Source organism: Vanellus vanellus, assembly GCF_965231255.1.
Source record: "Vanellus vanellus genome assembly, chromosome: Z".
NCBI lineage: Eukaryota > Metazoa > Chordata > Aves > Charadriiformes > Charadriidae > Vanellus > Vanellus vanellus.
Window position 1 is genome coordinate 50999843 of NC_138908.1, and position 15994 is coordinate 51015836.

General features: G+C 39.4%; 1 protein-coding gene across 1 annotated transcript in view; it reads right to left on the bottom strand.

Moving 5' to 3' along the window:
* Nucleotides 1-15994, bottom strand: part of DENND4C (DENN domain containing 4C) — a gene marked incomplete at its 3' end in the record, with an annotated part of 73498 nt that overhangs the window by 6283 nt on the left and 51221 nt on the right. Inside the window, exons 21-28 of the mRNA XM_082498060.1 lie at nt 15186-15311; nt 14239-14379; nt 11772-12919; nt 9955-10135; nt 6133-6242; nt 4538-4713; nt 3316-3498; nt 1580-1769 (exon numbers count right to left, since the gene is read on the bottom strand). Coding sequence (XP_082354186.1) covers nt 1580-1769; nt 3316-3498; nt 4538-4713; nt 6133-6242; nt 9955-10135; nt 11772-12919; nt 14239-14379; nt 15186-15311 — 2255 coding nt within the window. The remainder of the gene's footprint in view (nt 1-1579; nt 1770-3315; nt 3499-4537; nt 4714-6132; nt 6243-9954; nt 10136-11771; nt 12920-14238; nt 14380-15185; nt 15312-15994) is intronic.

The following is a 15994-nucleotide window of genomic DNA, read 5'->3' on the forward strand; positions in this document are numbered from 1 at the left end:
TCCAGAAATACTCTTTAGGATTACTTGCCCTGAAATTCCCGCATTGCACAGGTCTTTTTGATATCTGGAAGAAGCCTCTGGAAGTACTGAACACACAATAACTTTAATAGCATCAGCAGTTTTGACTGTACAGGTGTTTCTTAACTTTAAAGAACAATCACCTAAGCTCTCTATTATGTGAAAAAGACAAGACGCTCATTTGTTATAACTTGTTCCTGATTATGCAGTTTCAAGCTATCTAAGCCAGTACTAAGCCAGTGGCAGTAGAGACAGCAGTAAATGCGGAAGTGAATCATGAGTTCACATGTTAACACACCTTGCCAATAAAAAGCACCATGAGAGAGGAGAACCACTTTGTTCCACATGTAAGAATAATGTAATAGTCTTAATACTGCCTCTTACCTTCTCCCACCCACTCAACAGGTAAGCCTAACAGAATATAGAGGAGGAGTAAGTAAATGCATGGAAAAGGAACAAACTCTTGCAACAGTGTGTTGTTTGCTGTGACGGTGTACTTCACTGCAAACCTGACCTTTATCTCCTGTAACCCTGCCCAAGCAATAACCACTCGTGGTAGTCATAACTGGTGCACCTAATTGTGATGGCTGCACCCAGCCCAGCACGGTTTTGGGGAGACAAATAACAACACAATAGCCAAGGGCTAACTTGAGCAATGTGCCCACTTAAGCACAATACTGGTACTGTGGTTGATATGCAAATATGGCTAAGTCAGTCATATTACCCCCATAAATAGTGAACAGCCCAAGAGCCCTTTGAGCTCTCCTGCACAGCAGCAGGCAGCACACCAGGATGTCCCCTTGAGTACGGATGCCTCTCAAGGTTACTTCTTGAGATTCAGAGATTCCTTTCCTCAACAGATCCTTCCTAAGTGACTATTAGCATGCTAAACTTTGAAATCTTAGGTAAGTGATATAAAGGATCGATTGCGCATACATGATCCTTTAGACATAAACGTTGATGAAGTCTGGGACTAGGATCGGATCCAGCTGCACCTAGCTCCACTCTGAGAAGGAGCTTAGAAAGCAAGGGGGTCTTTTCTAAATGTTGACTCAATAGGAGTGTCTCACTGACAGTTCTGTCTGACCCTGTCCTCTATGCAGTAAATAACCAAGTGTGCCTTGCCATTGAATCTCACTAAACCACTGTTGCATTTACTATCAAACTTTGTTAAAACCCTGTTTTATACCAATAAATGTATCACTGCTTCCCTCTACAAGTGAAGTGCATCACTCCATCTGCGACATTTGCACCGTTGTGTTTAGTCTGCTGTAGAAGTTGGGTTATTTTTAAAACAAACTTCCAGTTTTAAAAAGAAAAGGACTAGCTTCATTCTGCTAGAGAGAACATTTCAAATCAAGCAGCACTGTTTGTACAATCTACTGAAAAAACAACTTTAGATTAACCAAACCAAGATTATATTTGTCACAAGAACATGAAAATATGTTTGGCCGTTCTATTGCCCCAAATGGACAAGAATGCTAGTAGTAGACGTTATTCACTGTAAGTTCATTGCATTCAATATTTTGCTGTGAACTGAATGAGCAGATTGTAGACTTACCACAACTTCTTGCAAACTATTTGGAAGACTAACTGTTGAAATGCCATGAGACGGTCTCTGGGAAAGATCAATGTTTTGCAGCGGACCTCCAACACTGTGGCTCCGAGTCAAGGACACTCCCCTTTTTGGTGGATTATTGGCAGATGTCTTCACGGTTCTGGGATCTTTACTCTGTTCTTCTGCCACATCACTGTTTGGATTTTAGAAGAGAATATGCTAATATGAAACTATTCAGCATTCCTATGGCAACAAGAAGGAAGCAGAGAAAGGCTGACAAGTAAGTAACCCAAACTGAGTTTCTCTATTCATAAGGAATCATATTTGTCCAGTTAGTTTCTCAGTTTAGGGAAAACAAAACAAAATGCCTCTCAGAACAGTATAACCATCCCTCCAGAAAAGCAACTAGTCATAATCTAAGACATAAATCTGAAAGCATTGCAACTCTGTATAGGTACCACTGCTCTGGTACAGATTTACCTTGCGTATAAAAACAGCCATGTACAGTTTTGTCAACACACAAAGATTATATTGTCCTGCCTATGCTCACTTAAACTTTCTCTTCTCTTTATGTGTACTTTCTCTAAATGCCATAACCAGAGCAAAAATATTACAGAAAACAATTTATAAGTTGCATGCCAAAATAACTGAAAAAATAAAATTGTAAGTGCCAAACTCATCCAACAAGATAACTTAACCAAACTCCTACTACAGGCTTGTCAAATTTAACCCATACAATCAAGCTGCTTGCAGATCTGGGAATATTCATTTTGTGCCCCTTATAACTGAAACAATGGATAAAAACAATTCAACTACAATACAGAAGAAAAAACATCAAGTGAAACAGAAAGTGCCTGCTTCCAAATAATCTGCAAAGAGAGGGAAGAGATTAATTTAGAGGTGACCTTCACTCCTGTTTGATTTTAGTTGAAAATATAGCACATCAGAGTTAAGAGATTAACATAAGCAATACCACCTTTCGGTATTAAGACTAACTACTATCCATTTGATTGAGATTTTAATAGTCTGACACAGGCATTAGCTTATTAGCTCACAGGCACTGATACACAAGAGTTCCAAAGTCAACAATGATTTAAAAAAACCCTATTACAACAAAATATCAACAAATTCCAGGAAAAAGGTCGTAATTTCTAGCAGCACTATTTTAGTTCTTCCCTCTTCTAACACGGCACCTTCTCCTTAATGCTTCTTTCCTCAAACTGCTTCAAAAGTGGTACTGTTTTTCTGAGTTTCAGTTTAACATCAGTATTTGCCATAAAACACATGCTCAGTACAAGTGCTGAGTGCTCCAAGAGCTTTCTCTCCAAACAGAGTGTTTCAGCAAATGGACTTATTTTTCCCCATAATGCAGTGTCCTTCTTGTTAAATTCTAAACACAAGGAAAGGAGCAGTAATCCTTATATTTCTTTGTGTCTTTAAAAGGTATGTTCTAACAATGCAGAGTTCTACTTATTGGTCAACAGCAGATAGACCTGAGGATTTATTTCTATAGTTGCACCTCTAAACCCCACTCATTTAGTGGAATTATCTTACTTCAAATTGATAAAAGCACACTTAAAACATGCAAAAAGAGTGAGAGGAAACAGATGACCAGTAAGTGACAGTTATACTTCCCCACTATATTTGGTACACAAGACAACCTTCACTTTAGAAGCAGAGGAGAAATACTGGAAGTGTTGAGACATTTCTGACAGAACTAACAACCCTGGTTTACCCACCTCTGCTCAGCTGCAGAGCCAGTTTCTTCAGCTATGGTGTGGCTGGACTGTGGGTGATCTGAAAAACTGATCAAGTCAGCAACAGCTGGACTGGACAACAGTTTCTGCTCCAGAGGATCCGTGGTTAATGGAAGGGTACCACTCTGTAAACTATCTCCTGAGGTACTTTGCTTCAGGAAAAAGCTAAGGTAGAACATGAATGGGAGGGGAGAGAAATACAAAGTTTAAGATGTGAGCATAAAGTCATTTAAAAAGTTAATATTTTCTACATTTGCTTTCAAAAAGTAGCAAAAATAAGGAAACACAACATTAAAAAGCCTGACAACAGGACAAAACCTTCATCCTACTCTCTCCACTGTAACTTATATATGCAGAGTAAATGAACACATACAGACATTTGATCTGCGAAATAAGAAATCCTATGCTGGACCTAAGTAATTGCAAGTGATCTTAATTTGTCATGATTCCCAATCAGTAACAATATATCTATAGCTGACACATCACTGAAAACAAATGTTACTGTAATGTGACATTACAGTAGAAGACCATACACCATTATGGGCAAAAAGTAACAGGAATGTGTCTCGCTTTGCCAAGGTTTTTTAAATACACACTCTACAGATGTTCAGTTTCAGCACAGAGAACACTAACGAAAGCTCTGTTTCACAGCAATAACCACCATGGTGAGAATCCATTTCAAATGGCCATAAAATAAGTTCCAGCCTTCACAGTGCAATTAAAAGAGGTAAAAATAGTACGCAGAGAAGCTTAAACTAGAGAACTACTGGAGAAACAGTAAGCTGGAGCATCTGTAACTAAAAGCTGTTAGTGAATTTAATTTGTGAGAAATTCTTTGCAGACAGATTTAACAAACTGCTTCACACGGTTTTAAAAAGTTCATAATCCATTACCTTTTAAAAGCTAAACAAAATGAAAACAGACCTGTACCTTCTGTAGAGTTATACTTATAAAGAAAATATGAAAAAAAGAAGTGGTAAAAAGGCAACCAGTTCCTTGCTTTTTGGCTGTTTTGCAATGAAACTCAATAGCTTACGTGACTTATAATTTCCTTCAGTACAATCATGACCATCAAACAGGCAGCAACCTTCTTGTGAACATCTAGACAAAAATACTAGGACATATAACTAAGATCCTTTTGTGAAAAAATAGAACCACGCACAAGTGCAAAGGCAAAAAGAGAGTATCTATAAAATCCACTAACCTTGCAGAGCCACGTAGGTCTTTAAATTCAACATTAAGTAAAGGTAGGAAGGTACTTTTACAGAAAGGACAGGTAGTGTTCAAGTTTGAATCATCTGCTGTCCATCCAGCCATAATTTCTTCATCATAAACCAAAGCACCACAAGCTCTACATTGAGAGCAGCTTGACATCAATACCTAGAACAGTAAAGAATTAATATTATCAGTCTTGTTTCGAGATTCTTTTATAATTGGCTTTACAGGCTTAGTATCCACAGGAACTTAACAGGTATCAGAATGCCACTTGGGAGGCAGGAGTTCATCATCACTTACTCACCATACTCAGAGTTATCTGAGTTATACTAATTTTTTTTTTTTTGTTAGGTATTTTGAGACCTGGAAGAAGTATTACCCTGAAATGCTACTAATTTAGCATTTGCAATTGCTCACTCCTGTGAAGACTTCAGCATCTGTCAGACACAGGGAAAGCTTTTGTCACCTTCTCACAGAAGCCCCCCCTGTAGCCCCCCTGCTCCCAATACAAGTGGAAACCCAATACAAGGGGAAAAAACAGAAAGTTGTTTTTAACCTAATAAAAGTCTCATCACTAAACCAGATGAGAACTGGGGAAAAGACGGTAAAAAAATAATCCTGTACTAGCTGAAGAATTGTCTATAAACCTTATTTTTTAGCCTTCCTCTTGTATCATTGTTTCACTCTCACAGGAAACAAAACCAAAAAACCACCACCAAACAAAACATATATTTTAGATCAACCCAGCATAGAATATATTTTAGATCTGATATATTTCAGATATTTGCCCAACAACAACATTCTTCCTTTACTATGCTATGCCCCTTATATATACATGAAGTCTAAAAGCATCTGAAGGCGATAACTGAAACAGAGAGGCATAGTAAATCATTACTGCACTGAGTTTGGCTGGGATAGAGTTAATTTTCTTCATAGCAGTCTTTATGGTGCTGTGCTTTAGAGTGGTGACCAACTCTGTGTTGATAACACACCAATGTTTTAGCTATTGCTGAACAGTGCCTTACACACCATCCTTTTCTTTCTCATTCGGTCCTGTACCCAGCAAGGAGGTTGGGGGTGGACAAGAGGCCTGGAGGTGACACAGCCAGGACAGCTGATCTCAGCTGGCCAAAGAGACACTATATAATGTCACGGTCAGTGATAAAACTGGCAGTGTGGGCAGCAGTTTTTCCAAGGTAGTTGTCACTTGGGGTGGCTGCTGACTGTGGTCAACCCACCACAATTATTCAGTAACAACACATAGTTTTCATAAAGGGGAAAAAGAAAAAGAAAAAAAAAAACAAATAAAAAAAGAGCTTGAAAGGAATTTGTCTCATTTCAAGTTTTGATCCTTCCCTCAATTGTCTCTTCTCTCTCTGTATGACAGATACATAAAAGCATTTAACACACTTTTCTTTTTTAAAGCTACTGTCACATTCTCAACTAAAACTATCAAGCATCTTTGCAGTAGAAACATGGAAAAAATGTTTGTAAAATCCAACCACAATCCAACTAAACAGGTGATTAATGCATACTGTAATATTGAATAATTGTACCTTTCATCTATGAGTTTATTAATCTTACCTCCATTGCATAGTTCTGGAAAATGCTGGATAAACTAGTATTATGTGAAGAGCTGTGCTCTGACTTCTCAGAATCTAGAACTTTCATACTTCTTGGGAATGAAACTTCACCTGTACAGAAAGAGTTGTTTGGTTCTTATATTCAAGGAAAGAGTAACTCATCCATTCCCAAAGAAAATAATTTGTTTTCAACCACGACAGAAAATTATACCAGAAGATCACTAAAGATCTTCTGTAGCTCTGTAACTTCACTCATATTATAATTACAATATAGATAAATATCAATTTTGTGATTAACGTTTCAAAGTTATTTTTCTCTAACAATATATCAGACTGGTAAAATAAAGGCATCAGTGAATAAAATCTGAAAACACAAAGAAAGAATAAAGAATGGTGAAAAGCAGTAAGATTGGTCAATTTACATATTCTAAAAAGTTACTCAAGATTTCTTGAATGAAACATCCACAAACAGAAGGATAGTACCAGGCAAGACACACGATACCAAATATGCCATTACTACACTTAAGTTTTCCCTGGCTAACATTGCTGTAAAACAAATAATCTTTCTTTGGCTAGGTAAGGCTGGGTTTTAGGGTTATAAGCTTTGCTCAGGAGAAAGGGAAAAGGAGTTGGAAAATATTTACCAGAAGGAAATGGTTGGAATCAGTTTTAGGAAGCAAAACTATCAGTTATTACTTCCTCTGACAAGCCAAGTCAAACTTTCTTATTCAAAACATCACTACCAGAGTCCCCTTGTCATAAAGGCGGCTCCTCTGCTTCTTCAGCTAAAGTTTGTTTCTGAACAAATTTTACATATCCTGTTGATGGATGCCACTCTTTATGGTTAGTTCTTATAACCCTCCTAACTAACTGGAACGAGAAGATATCAAGATTTTGCTAGACAGGGTCAGCCTATGTCCAGTCTGCAAGACAGTTCTTCATCTCTTGATGCAGGTGGCTTTACAATATTCACATCATTAAAGTACTGCAAAGAGAGCTAAACCAAACCCCCAGCTGGTTCAGTAACCCATCTTTTTCTCAAAATAAGAATCAAATCTAATTGAATGAAACCTGAACTGAAAACTATTAGACTTACTTAATCCAGTTTTAGAACGGGGAGGACAACAGGGGGGTGGAGAAAAGGACAATTTAGCAATGGGCATATATTCATAGATTATTTACTTTCACAACTTCAAATCAAGTATGCATCCAATACCTCCTACTCCAGAGTAAAGCTGATGCTTTTTTTGTGTGTGTTGGTTTGGGGTTTTTGTGGGCTTGGGGGTGTGGGGTTGGTTTTGTTTGTTTGTTGGGTTTTTCTCCCCTCAAAAGATCTGCCTCTGTTAGTTAGGCAACTATCTGCAGTTCTTGAACACTGCTCTGCTTTTCTGTATTAATATTTCAAGAACCTCCAGGGTATTATGGCTTTACAGGGACTGCTTCTACCAAGCTCAAGATCAGAGCATCCCGACACGTAGGAAGTCAAGGAAGGGAGCCAGGAGACCTGTGTGGCTAAACAGGGAACTGCTTGGCAAGCTCAAGTGGAAGAAGAGAGTTTATAGATCATGGAAGAAGGGGCTGACCACTTGGGAGGAGTACAGGGCTGCTGTCAGGGGATGTAGAGAGGCAACTAGGAAAGCTAAGGCCTCCTTAGAGTTAAACCTGGCAAGAGGGGTCAAAGACAACAGGAAGAGCTTTTTCAAATACATGGCAGATAAAACTAACACCAGAGGCAATGTAGGCCCACTACTGAATGGGGTGGGTGCCCTGGTGACAGAAGATACAGAGAAGGCAGAACTATTGAATGCCTTCTTTGTCTCTGTCTACTCTGTCGGGGGCTGTCCTGAGGAGTCCTGTTCTGCTGAGACCCCAGATGAAGATGAAGTCAAGTCAATGGATGGGTTTGCCTTAGTTGATGAGGACTGGGTCAGAGACCAGTAAAGCAACCTGGACATCCATAAATCCATGGGTCCAGATGGGATGCACCCGCGGGTGCTGAAGGAGCTGTCTGAAGTCATTGCTGGACCACTCTCCACCATCTTTACCAAGTCTTGGGAAACGGGCGAGGTGCCTGAGGACTGGAGGAAAGCAAATGTCACTCCAGTCTTCAAAAAGGGCAAGAAGGAGGACCCGGGTAACTATAGACCGGTCAGCCTCACCTCCATCCCTGGGAAACTGATGGAGCAGCTTATCCTTGGTGCCCTCTCAAGGCATATCAAGGATAAGAGGGTTATTAGGGGCAGTCAGCATGGCTTTTCCAAGGGGAAGTCATGCTTGACCAACCTCATAGCCTTTTATGAGGAAATAACGAGATGGATGGATGATGGCAGAGCGGTGGATGTGGTCTACCTTGACTTCAGTAAAGCATTTGACACGGTCTCCCACAGCATCCTCATGGCTAAACTGAGGAAGTGTGGACTGGATGACCGGATAATTAGGTGGACTGCGAACTGGCTGAAGGAGAGAAGCCAGAGAGTCGTAGTCAATGGGGCAGAGTCCAGTTGGAGGCCGGTAACCAGCGGAGTGCCTCAAGGGTCGGTACTGGGGCCCATATTATTCAATATATTCATTAATGATTTAGATGAGAGAATTGAGTGTACTATCAGCAAGTTTGCTGATGACACTAAGCTAGGAGGAGTGGCTGACACGCCAGAGGGCTGTGCTGCCGTCCAGAGAGACTTGGACAGGCTGGAGATTTGGGCAGGGAATAACTTAATGAAATACAACAAGGGAAAGTGTAGGGTCCTACATCTGGGCAGAAACAACCCCAGGTTCCAGTATAGGATGGGGAGCTACCTGTTAGAGAGCAGTGTAGAGGAAAGGGACCTGGGGGTCCTGGTGGACAGCAGGATGACCATGAGCCAGCACTGTGCCCTTGTGGCCAAGAAGGCCAATGGCATCCTGGGCTGTATTAGAAGGGGGGTGGTTAGCAGATCGAGAGAGGTCCTCCTTCCCCTCTACTCTGCCCTGGTGAGACCGCATCTGGAATATTGTGTCCAGTTCTGGGCCCCTCAGTTCAAGAAGGACAGAGAGCTGCTGGAGAGAGTCCAGCGTAGGGCAACTAAGATGATTAAGGGAGTGGAGCATCTCCCTTATGAGGAAAGACTGAGGGAGCTGGGTCTCTTTAGTTTGGAGGAGACTGAGGGGTGATCTTATTAGCGTTTATAAATATATAAAGGGGGAATGTCATGAGGATGGAGCCAGGCTCTTCTCAGTGGCGACCAGTGATAGGACAAGGGGTAATGGATTCAAGCTGGAACACAAGAGGTTCCACTTAAATTTGAGAAGAAACTTCTTCTCAGTGAGGGTGACAGAGCACTGGAACAGGCTGCCCAGGGAGGTTGTGGAGTCTCCTTCTCTGGAGACATTCAAAACTCGCCTGGACACCTTCCTGTGCAACCTCGTCTAGGTGTTCCTGCTCCGACAGGGGGATTGGACTAGATGATCTTTTGAGGTCCCTTCCAATCCCTAGCATACTGTGATACTGTGATACTGTGATACATGAATAAGCAGGTGCTCCTGGCTATAACTAGTTAGGAATCTTCCTAATCACATACACAGTGGAAGTATTTTTACAGTTAAATCCCTGTATTTTCTATCAACTTTTTATACATTCAACAGAGAGAAGCATTAGCTATTTGCCACTGCAAGAGAAGAGTATTGAATGGAAGTACAAATTTTCTTGCACTTACTTTAGGGGCTTAAAATAATTTCAGATTACCATATCTTCCACTATTACGAATGATTTCACGCGTAATAGTTTTCCCTGTTTATTGTATTATAAACAAGTTATGAAGGGGAATCAACAACCAAAAAATCTCACCTGCACTGTAATGCTGTCTTCCTGCATCTCCACTGCTACTGCTACTGCCGAGACTAGTAGTGCTTTGTGCAAGCTCATTCGTAATCAGCCCTGGGTCTCCAGTTCTTGATGACAGATTATCTCCTAAAATACTATCTTCAAAACCAGCAGGGAAGTTAAAGTCTGGTCGATTGTTTTCCTCCTTTAACACAAGAAGAAGAAAATTAGCATTTCAGAGTACTTCCAGATCCATTATTTGACTTCCATCTTTATACTAATAAGTAAATAATTAAAGTAGCAGATTAAGACAAAATCCTGATGTAAAAAATTTATTTGATATAAGATAAATCTACGGAACCCCAAAAAGAGCAGATATTGGACAAACCAGAAGGATATTGGAAGACTGAAAGGCCTCAGCAGTGAAAATACTTAGCTAAGGATCAAACTGAGTGACAAAGTGACAGGGATATAAACTCCTTCATTACAGATGAAACAGGAAAAATGATGCAAAAATTGTGATTTGGCAGACATGACACAAAATGAAGGGATTATCAGAAAAAAGGTCTAAGATAAATTTGTATTTTCAGAAATGAAACATACCAGATGGCACAACGCAGTAATAACACAGTCACTAAGACATAGGCTGTGATGAAGTATAATAATTAGGATATTAAAAAAAGAAGTTGAAGAAATAAAAGGAGAGAATGAAAAGATCCTTGAAGGAAATTAAAATAAGTCATGTTAAGGGAATTATGATGTGCCATTAAGCAGAATTCTACAGAATAGGCCAATATAATAGAAAGGCATACAGGAAAACCTAGGTCATAGGAAAAACACTCAGAAAAGAAAGCAAACCAGTGAGTTTTCATTGTCACAGGCAAAATCTGGTTATAAAAAAAAAAAAAAAGTGTTGTTTTGGTTTTTGTTTTATTAATAGAAAGGACCCTATTAGTAACATAAGTTAAATTTGTTTCATGCAGAAATAAAGCCAGACAGCTACCTTCTCCTTTCCCACCTTTTATAGAGGCTGGGGGAAAAGGAGGGAGAATTTGAAAAAGGAAACAAGAAGCTCTTAACAGCCTGAAGAGGGGGGACAAAAGATCCTCACAGCCAAACAGCAGATCGAAGCATTAACTGAATCAAGCAGAGGCCTTTCTAAGAGGAAAAAAATATGTTTGGAGGCACAATAAGAGGACATCTATGGAAAAGAGGAAGTTGTAACATTCATCCCTCCATCCCCTCTTTCATTTGTGTCATTAGACTCTGAAATGTTTTACTCTGAAAAAGATTCTGTTAATCAAGTGTGTTCACACAAGAACCATAACATTTTAGTTTCCAAATTCCTGACGAGTGAATTTACTAGATCTCAGCCTGTCCTTTACTACTTTCAACTTTAATCCTCACCAACCTGACTTCTTAGGTTTGTGATTTGTTTTCACAACCTCCTCTTAGCTTTTTTTTTTTAAAAAGACAGGCAGTATGACGTCATTTAAGACGACATAATTTTATTCTTACTAGGGTTTCTTGGTGCAGTTTCTTTAAAAATAAATAAAAAGATAAATAGCTAAATAAATGGGGGAGGAATGTTGAGAACAAAAAGTAAAAATTTAAGTTTACTGCATCAGGACCATTTAATTTGCTTTTGTCCAGAAAGTGTTTGTTGTTTGTTTTTTTTTTAATGACAGAGGAAAACTCCACCATACCTAAAATATAGTTTTTGTTAGCTAACAGAAGTCAATACTGAATAAAAAACACCGTCTCGTAAAGCAATCTTCTGAACACAGAAGTTACCCCTCCAACTTTGTCTCCTCAATTTTTTCATATTGAAAAACACTTGCCTCATCATCTGAGTAACTATATGCTGAAGTTACAACTCCCCACATTTTACTGGCCACATTGGCAGCCTGCTTCATGCCTGATTTCAGAACATCCATTTTTGGTCCAGACAGTATATTGTCTAACTTCAGATTGGATAAAGTTGTTACGACAGATCCTAACGAGCCATGTGGAGAAGAACGACCCAGTCCTGTCAAAGATGAAGACCGCTCCTTTGAAACTCGTGGATGGGTTTGTTGCTTTGGCCGTCCAGTGAATGTTTTGGATCTGGAGACAGAGGGACTTCTCCGATTTTCGTAAGACTTGGGGGACGGCAGGACGGGATCCAAAGGCAGGCTTGACCGCCTTTCTTGGGAGTGACCAAGTGTACCAGAAGCTTCTGCTTCCCCCTCTGGCTTGTGAAGTTCCATGCTGGGAAACTTGCTACCCAATGGGTTCTTCAGATTCATGTAGCTCTCTATTTCATCTGCCAAATTACGTGCTGCAACTGGTGACACCAACTTTTCCTCAGGTTCTGGATGCCTTGGTTGCATGCTGTCAGTAGCCAGCAAAGATAAAGGGTCCAAGCCTACTTCAACATCTTCCCTTTCAACAGGTTTAACCACTCCATAAAAGCTATTCCTTTTAGTTGTTGCATCTTTGTATTCTGGTTTCTGGTTTTTGGACTCAGCTGACTGTTCACGGTTCATGTCTTCCACAGTGGTCATGTTTTCATCTCTTCCATTCTCAAGATGCTCCTGCACTTCCCCAGGTTCTTCCAGCACTGGTGAAGACCTATGCTCCAATTCCCAGTCATTCACAGTCATACAACTCCAAGTGCCACTTACGCCAGAAACCTGCTGGTCAACACCACGTTCAAAGCTGTGGGATTTATTCATCTGACAGGGTGAATTTTTGGACCCAGACAAAGCTGCTGTTAGGATCTTGGCATCTGCTCCCATCATTATCGCTATTTCTTTAGAATGCAAGTCCAAGCTGCCTTTTTTCAGCAGCATTCCTGCTCTGCTTTCACTGCTGAAACTGCAGCTTCTCTCTGAAAACAGTTTCTGCCTCTTCTGTCCTTTTTCACTTGTTTTCTTAGGAGAAACATCACCAAAGACTACATCTTCAATAGAATCCTGAGTTATGAACAGTGGGCTAGAACCAGTTTCTAGAAGAAAAAAGGCATTAGTATGGTACCCATAGCCACCAAAAACCCTTGTTTCCTGAAATAATATGAAATCTCCTTATCTCCTTACCAGTGAGAAGACTGGGAGCACACAATCTCAAGTTATCCATTAGTCCATTAACCCACTAGTATTAACAAGTTATTTTACCAGCTCCAAAGGCATCCTGCATATCAAAAGTCATCTACTCTTTTGACCCCTTGAAGTCAAAGCCTTTTATGGCTTCTAACTCCTTTCCCTGTGCCAACACCCAACAGAGAGTAGGTACTACATGCATGAACTAAAGAAAAGTACAACTATAAGTAAAGATTGTGCTTTTTTTTATTTTTTTTCTTCCTCCTAGCACTATATTCACAGATCTATACAGCAAACTCCATAGTTCATTCTGGTTCTGAAAAAAAAAGCGAACTACTGTCTGTGTCTGCACAACATAGAAGCACTACTTTGTTTACTACACAGCTATATTTAGAAAAAGCTAATTAAATTTAGCATATGGAAGACAAACTAATCTTATAAATATTCCCATATCCTTGAGGAAATTTGGAATATTTATTGCCTAGGAAGCTGTGTTAGCTAGGCAAAAACCTCCAAAACTATGGGAATTCTACTATATTAGCATCCCAACAGAGGACCCCATGTACCATACACTGCTGGAGGATGTTTTGAGTCTCGCATTAATGCTGCTTCTTAACTAGTCATCAGCTCTTATAATTGCCAGAAAGGTTCTGGGCAACTTCTTGCCTAAGACTCAATTCTTCGTTGTCAAGCTACACTGAAGCTGCACTACATTGCTGTAGTAAAGGACAGGCACAAAGGAGAAAAAAAAAATGAGCCCCAAGATTTGGCTTTTATATATCCGTAAGTCTTCCTCATCATAAAGCTCCAGACATGTAAATAAATTTTGTATGGCACAAAGACAACACGCATTGTTGCCAGGTTATACATTGGCGATGTAAACCACAGGAATAAAAAGAGACTTCTCCAAGGTCAGCGAGGTTTAGGAGACAAAATCAAGAGTAGAGACCCTAATATTCTTGGTTTTCTAGTACATTACTGAAACACATCCAGTGCGGAACAGGGAAAATCTTGATTGCAATCTACCCAACAGTGATTTTCAATCCTTAGAATCCACAGGTTCCTTCACCTGAAAAGTATAATGGTGGAAAGCAAACGTGCAACATATCTGCACCTCAAATAGAAATTTCATTTCTTCTAAGCATGAACAAGCATGAAAAAGATTGCAAAACACTACAGGACAACAAGATCAGAACTTTGGCAAGCTCTGTTTCAGCCAGTGACTCACCACCACTGCTTTTCTTTCCACTGCTATCAAAAATGCCAGATGGAACTTTCACAATACTGTTACCCCAAACAGGTGGGTCTGTTGGACTATGAGTTTCTATATTCTGCTGTTGCTTTTCATCAGATTTCTCAGCACAAACCTCTACAAGAAAAAGAATGTGAACATTAGTTAATTTAACTAAATAATTTCGTTTGCACTGTTATGGAAAATACAAACATAAACACCATTCCCTTATGTAATTATAACCTAAAGGATCAGTCCTATTAGGTACTGAGCCTATCCTAGAAATAATACCCAGAGAGATGACAGCAGACAGTATTACACAGAGTGTGCTTAACTGCTCACAGGGTTAGAGCATCTGCCAATTTCTTCCCTTGGTACTTTTTCAACTAACCAACCTAGAGCAGGAACAGCAGTTCTCAGATTTTCATGCAGGGCTATTTGTCTAATGACAGCTTGAGAAGCCCTAACTCACATTAAGGATCTAGTAACACAGATATGAAACAGATTCAGTAATGAGAAAGACAAAATATAAAAGAACTAAGGGCAAAATCTGGCTGGAAGACAGGAGAAGACCATATTTTCTACAGCTGGGAAGAGTTTGTAGGAAAAAGTAGGGCATTTTATTAGGTCAACCGGTACAGCTAAAAAAATGGTCAAATCTTTAAACACATAAACGAGAGGAATGGAATACAAAATACTGCGTGCCCCAGCACCTGTCCATTTTTTTCCATCTATATGAAATTAGTCCAATAAAAGGCTATTTCTACCTATATGTATTCCACTGCTATTATCTAGGGCACGGAAGTAGTCCACCAGACTTTACACAGTCATATTTTGACTGTGGCAACATTATTAATTCAATACTTTAAGGATTTGTGGTAGTCTAATGCATGAAGCAGGTTTATTATAAAAAGCCTTCATCAATGTAAACATGCATACTTAACCTCCTATTAGGTCTTCAGCTTTAGAAGAAATATCTTTCTCTACTTGTGTTTCAGTTGCATGAAGGCTATCCCCATCATCTCTTAAAAGTTCATCCTTGGATCCATAGCCCTGGTCTGACTGACCACCTGTTTGAATGAATGCAAACACATGCCTCAGATTTATTTTTCTGTCCTAAATTTGTTTTTCAGTAAGAAAATAAAAGAACTGAAATTAATTTGTTTCACATTTTTTTTTGCCAGAAAAGTTCATAGTAAGATCACCAAAATGCCTAATCTGTCTACAGATCTACTTGGTGACAGTGACAGCAGAGATAATTAGGCTATACAATCCAAATTTACTTTTCTAATTATTATATGAAATACAAGTTGTTCTCCCAGGAACACTATAGCGACTAACTACTTTTAACACACTGTATCTCCTTTCATTCTTTTCCCTTCTCATTAGCACGAAATCTTTAATTGCTGGGCAAGCTAAATTCTCAAAAGAAACTCAGACATGCACAACAGTAATTGAGCAAGCTTCTAACAATGAATACATCCCTGAAAAGAACTGTACCATAAACTGTGCTACACCTTTCTGCTATAGTGCAAAGTACAAAAAAAAGTAATAGAAAAAAAGTAAAAATCTAAAGACTTTAAGAAGTCTGTTCTGCCACAATACCAGTTAAACTTGACAGTTGTAACTTATTGTTTAAAGTAAAAAATAGTTTATAGTTGTCCAAAAAGTCTGCCATAGGAAACAATCCAGAAGTACACTCTGTTATTTTTATCTGAAGTGCTGCTGCATATGCAAAAACACTATATGGGTC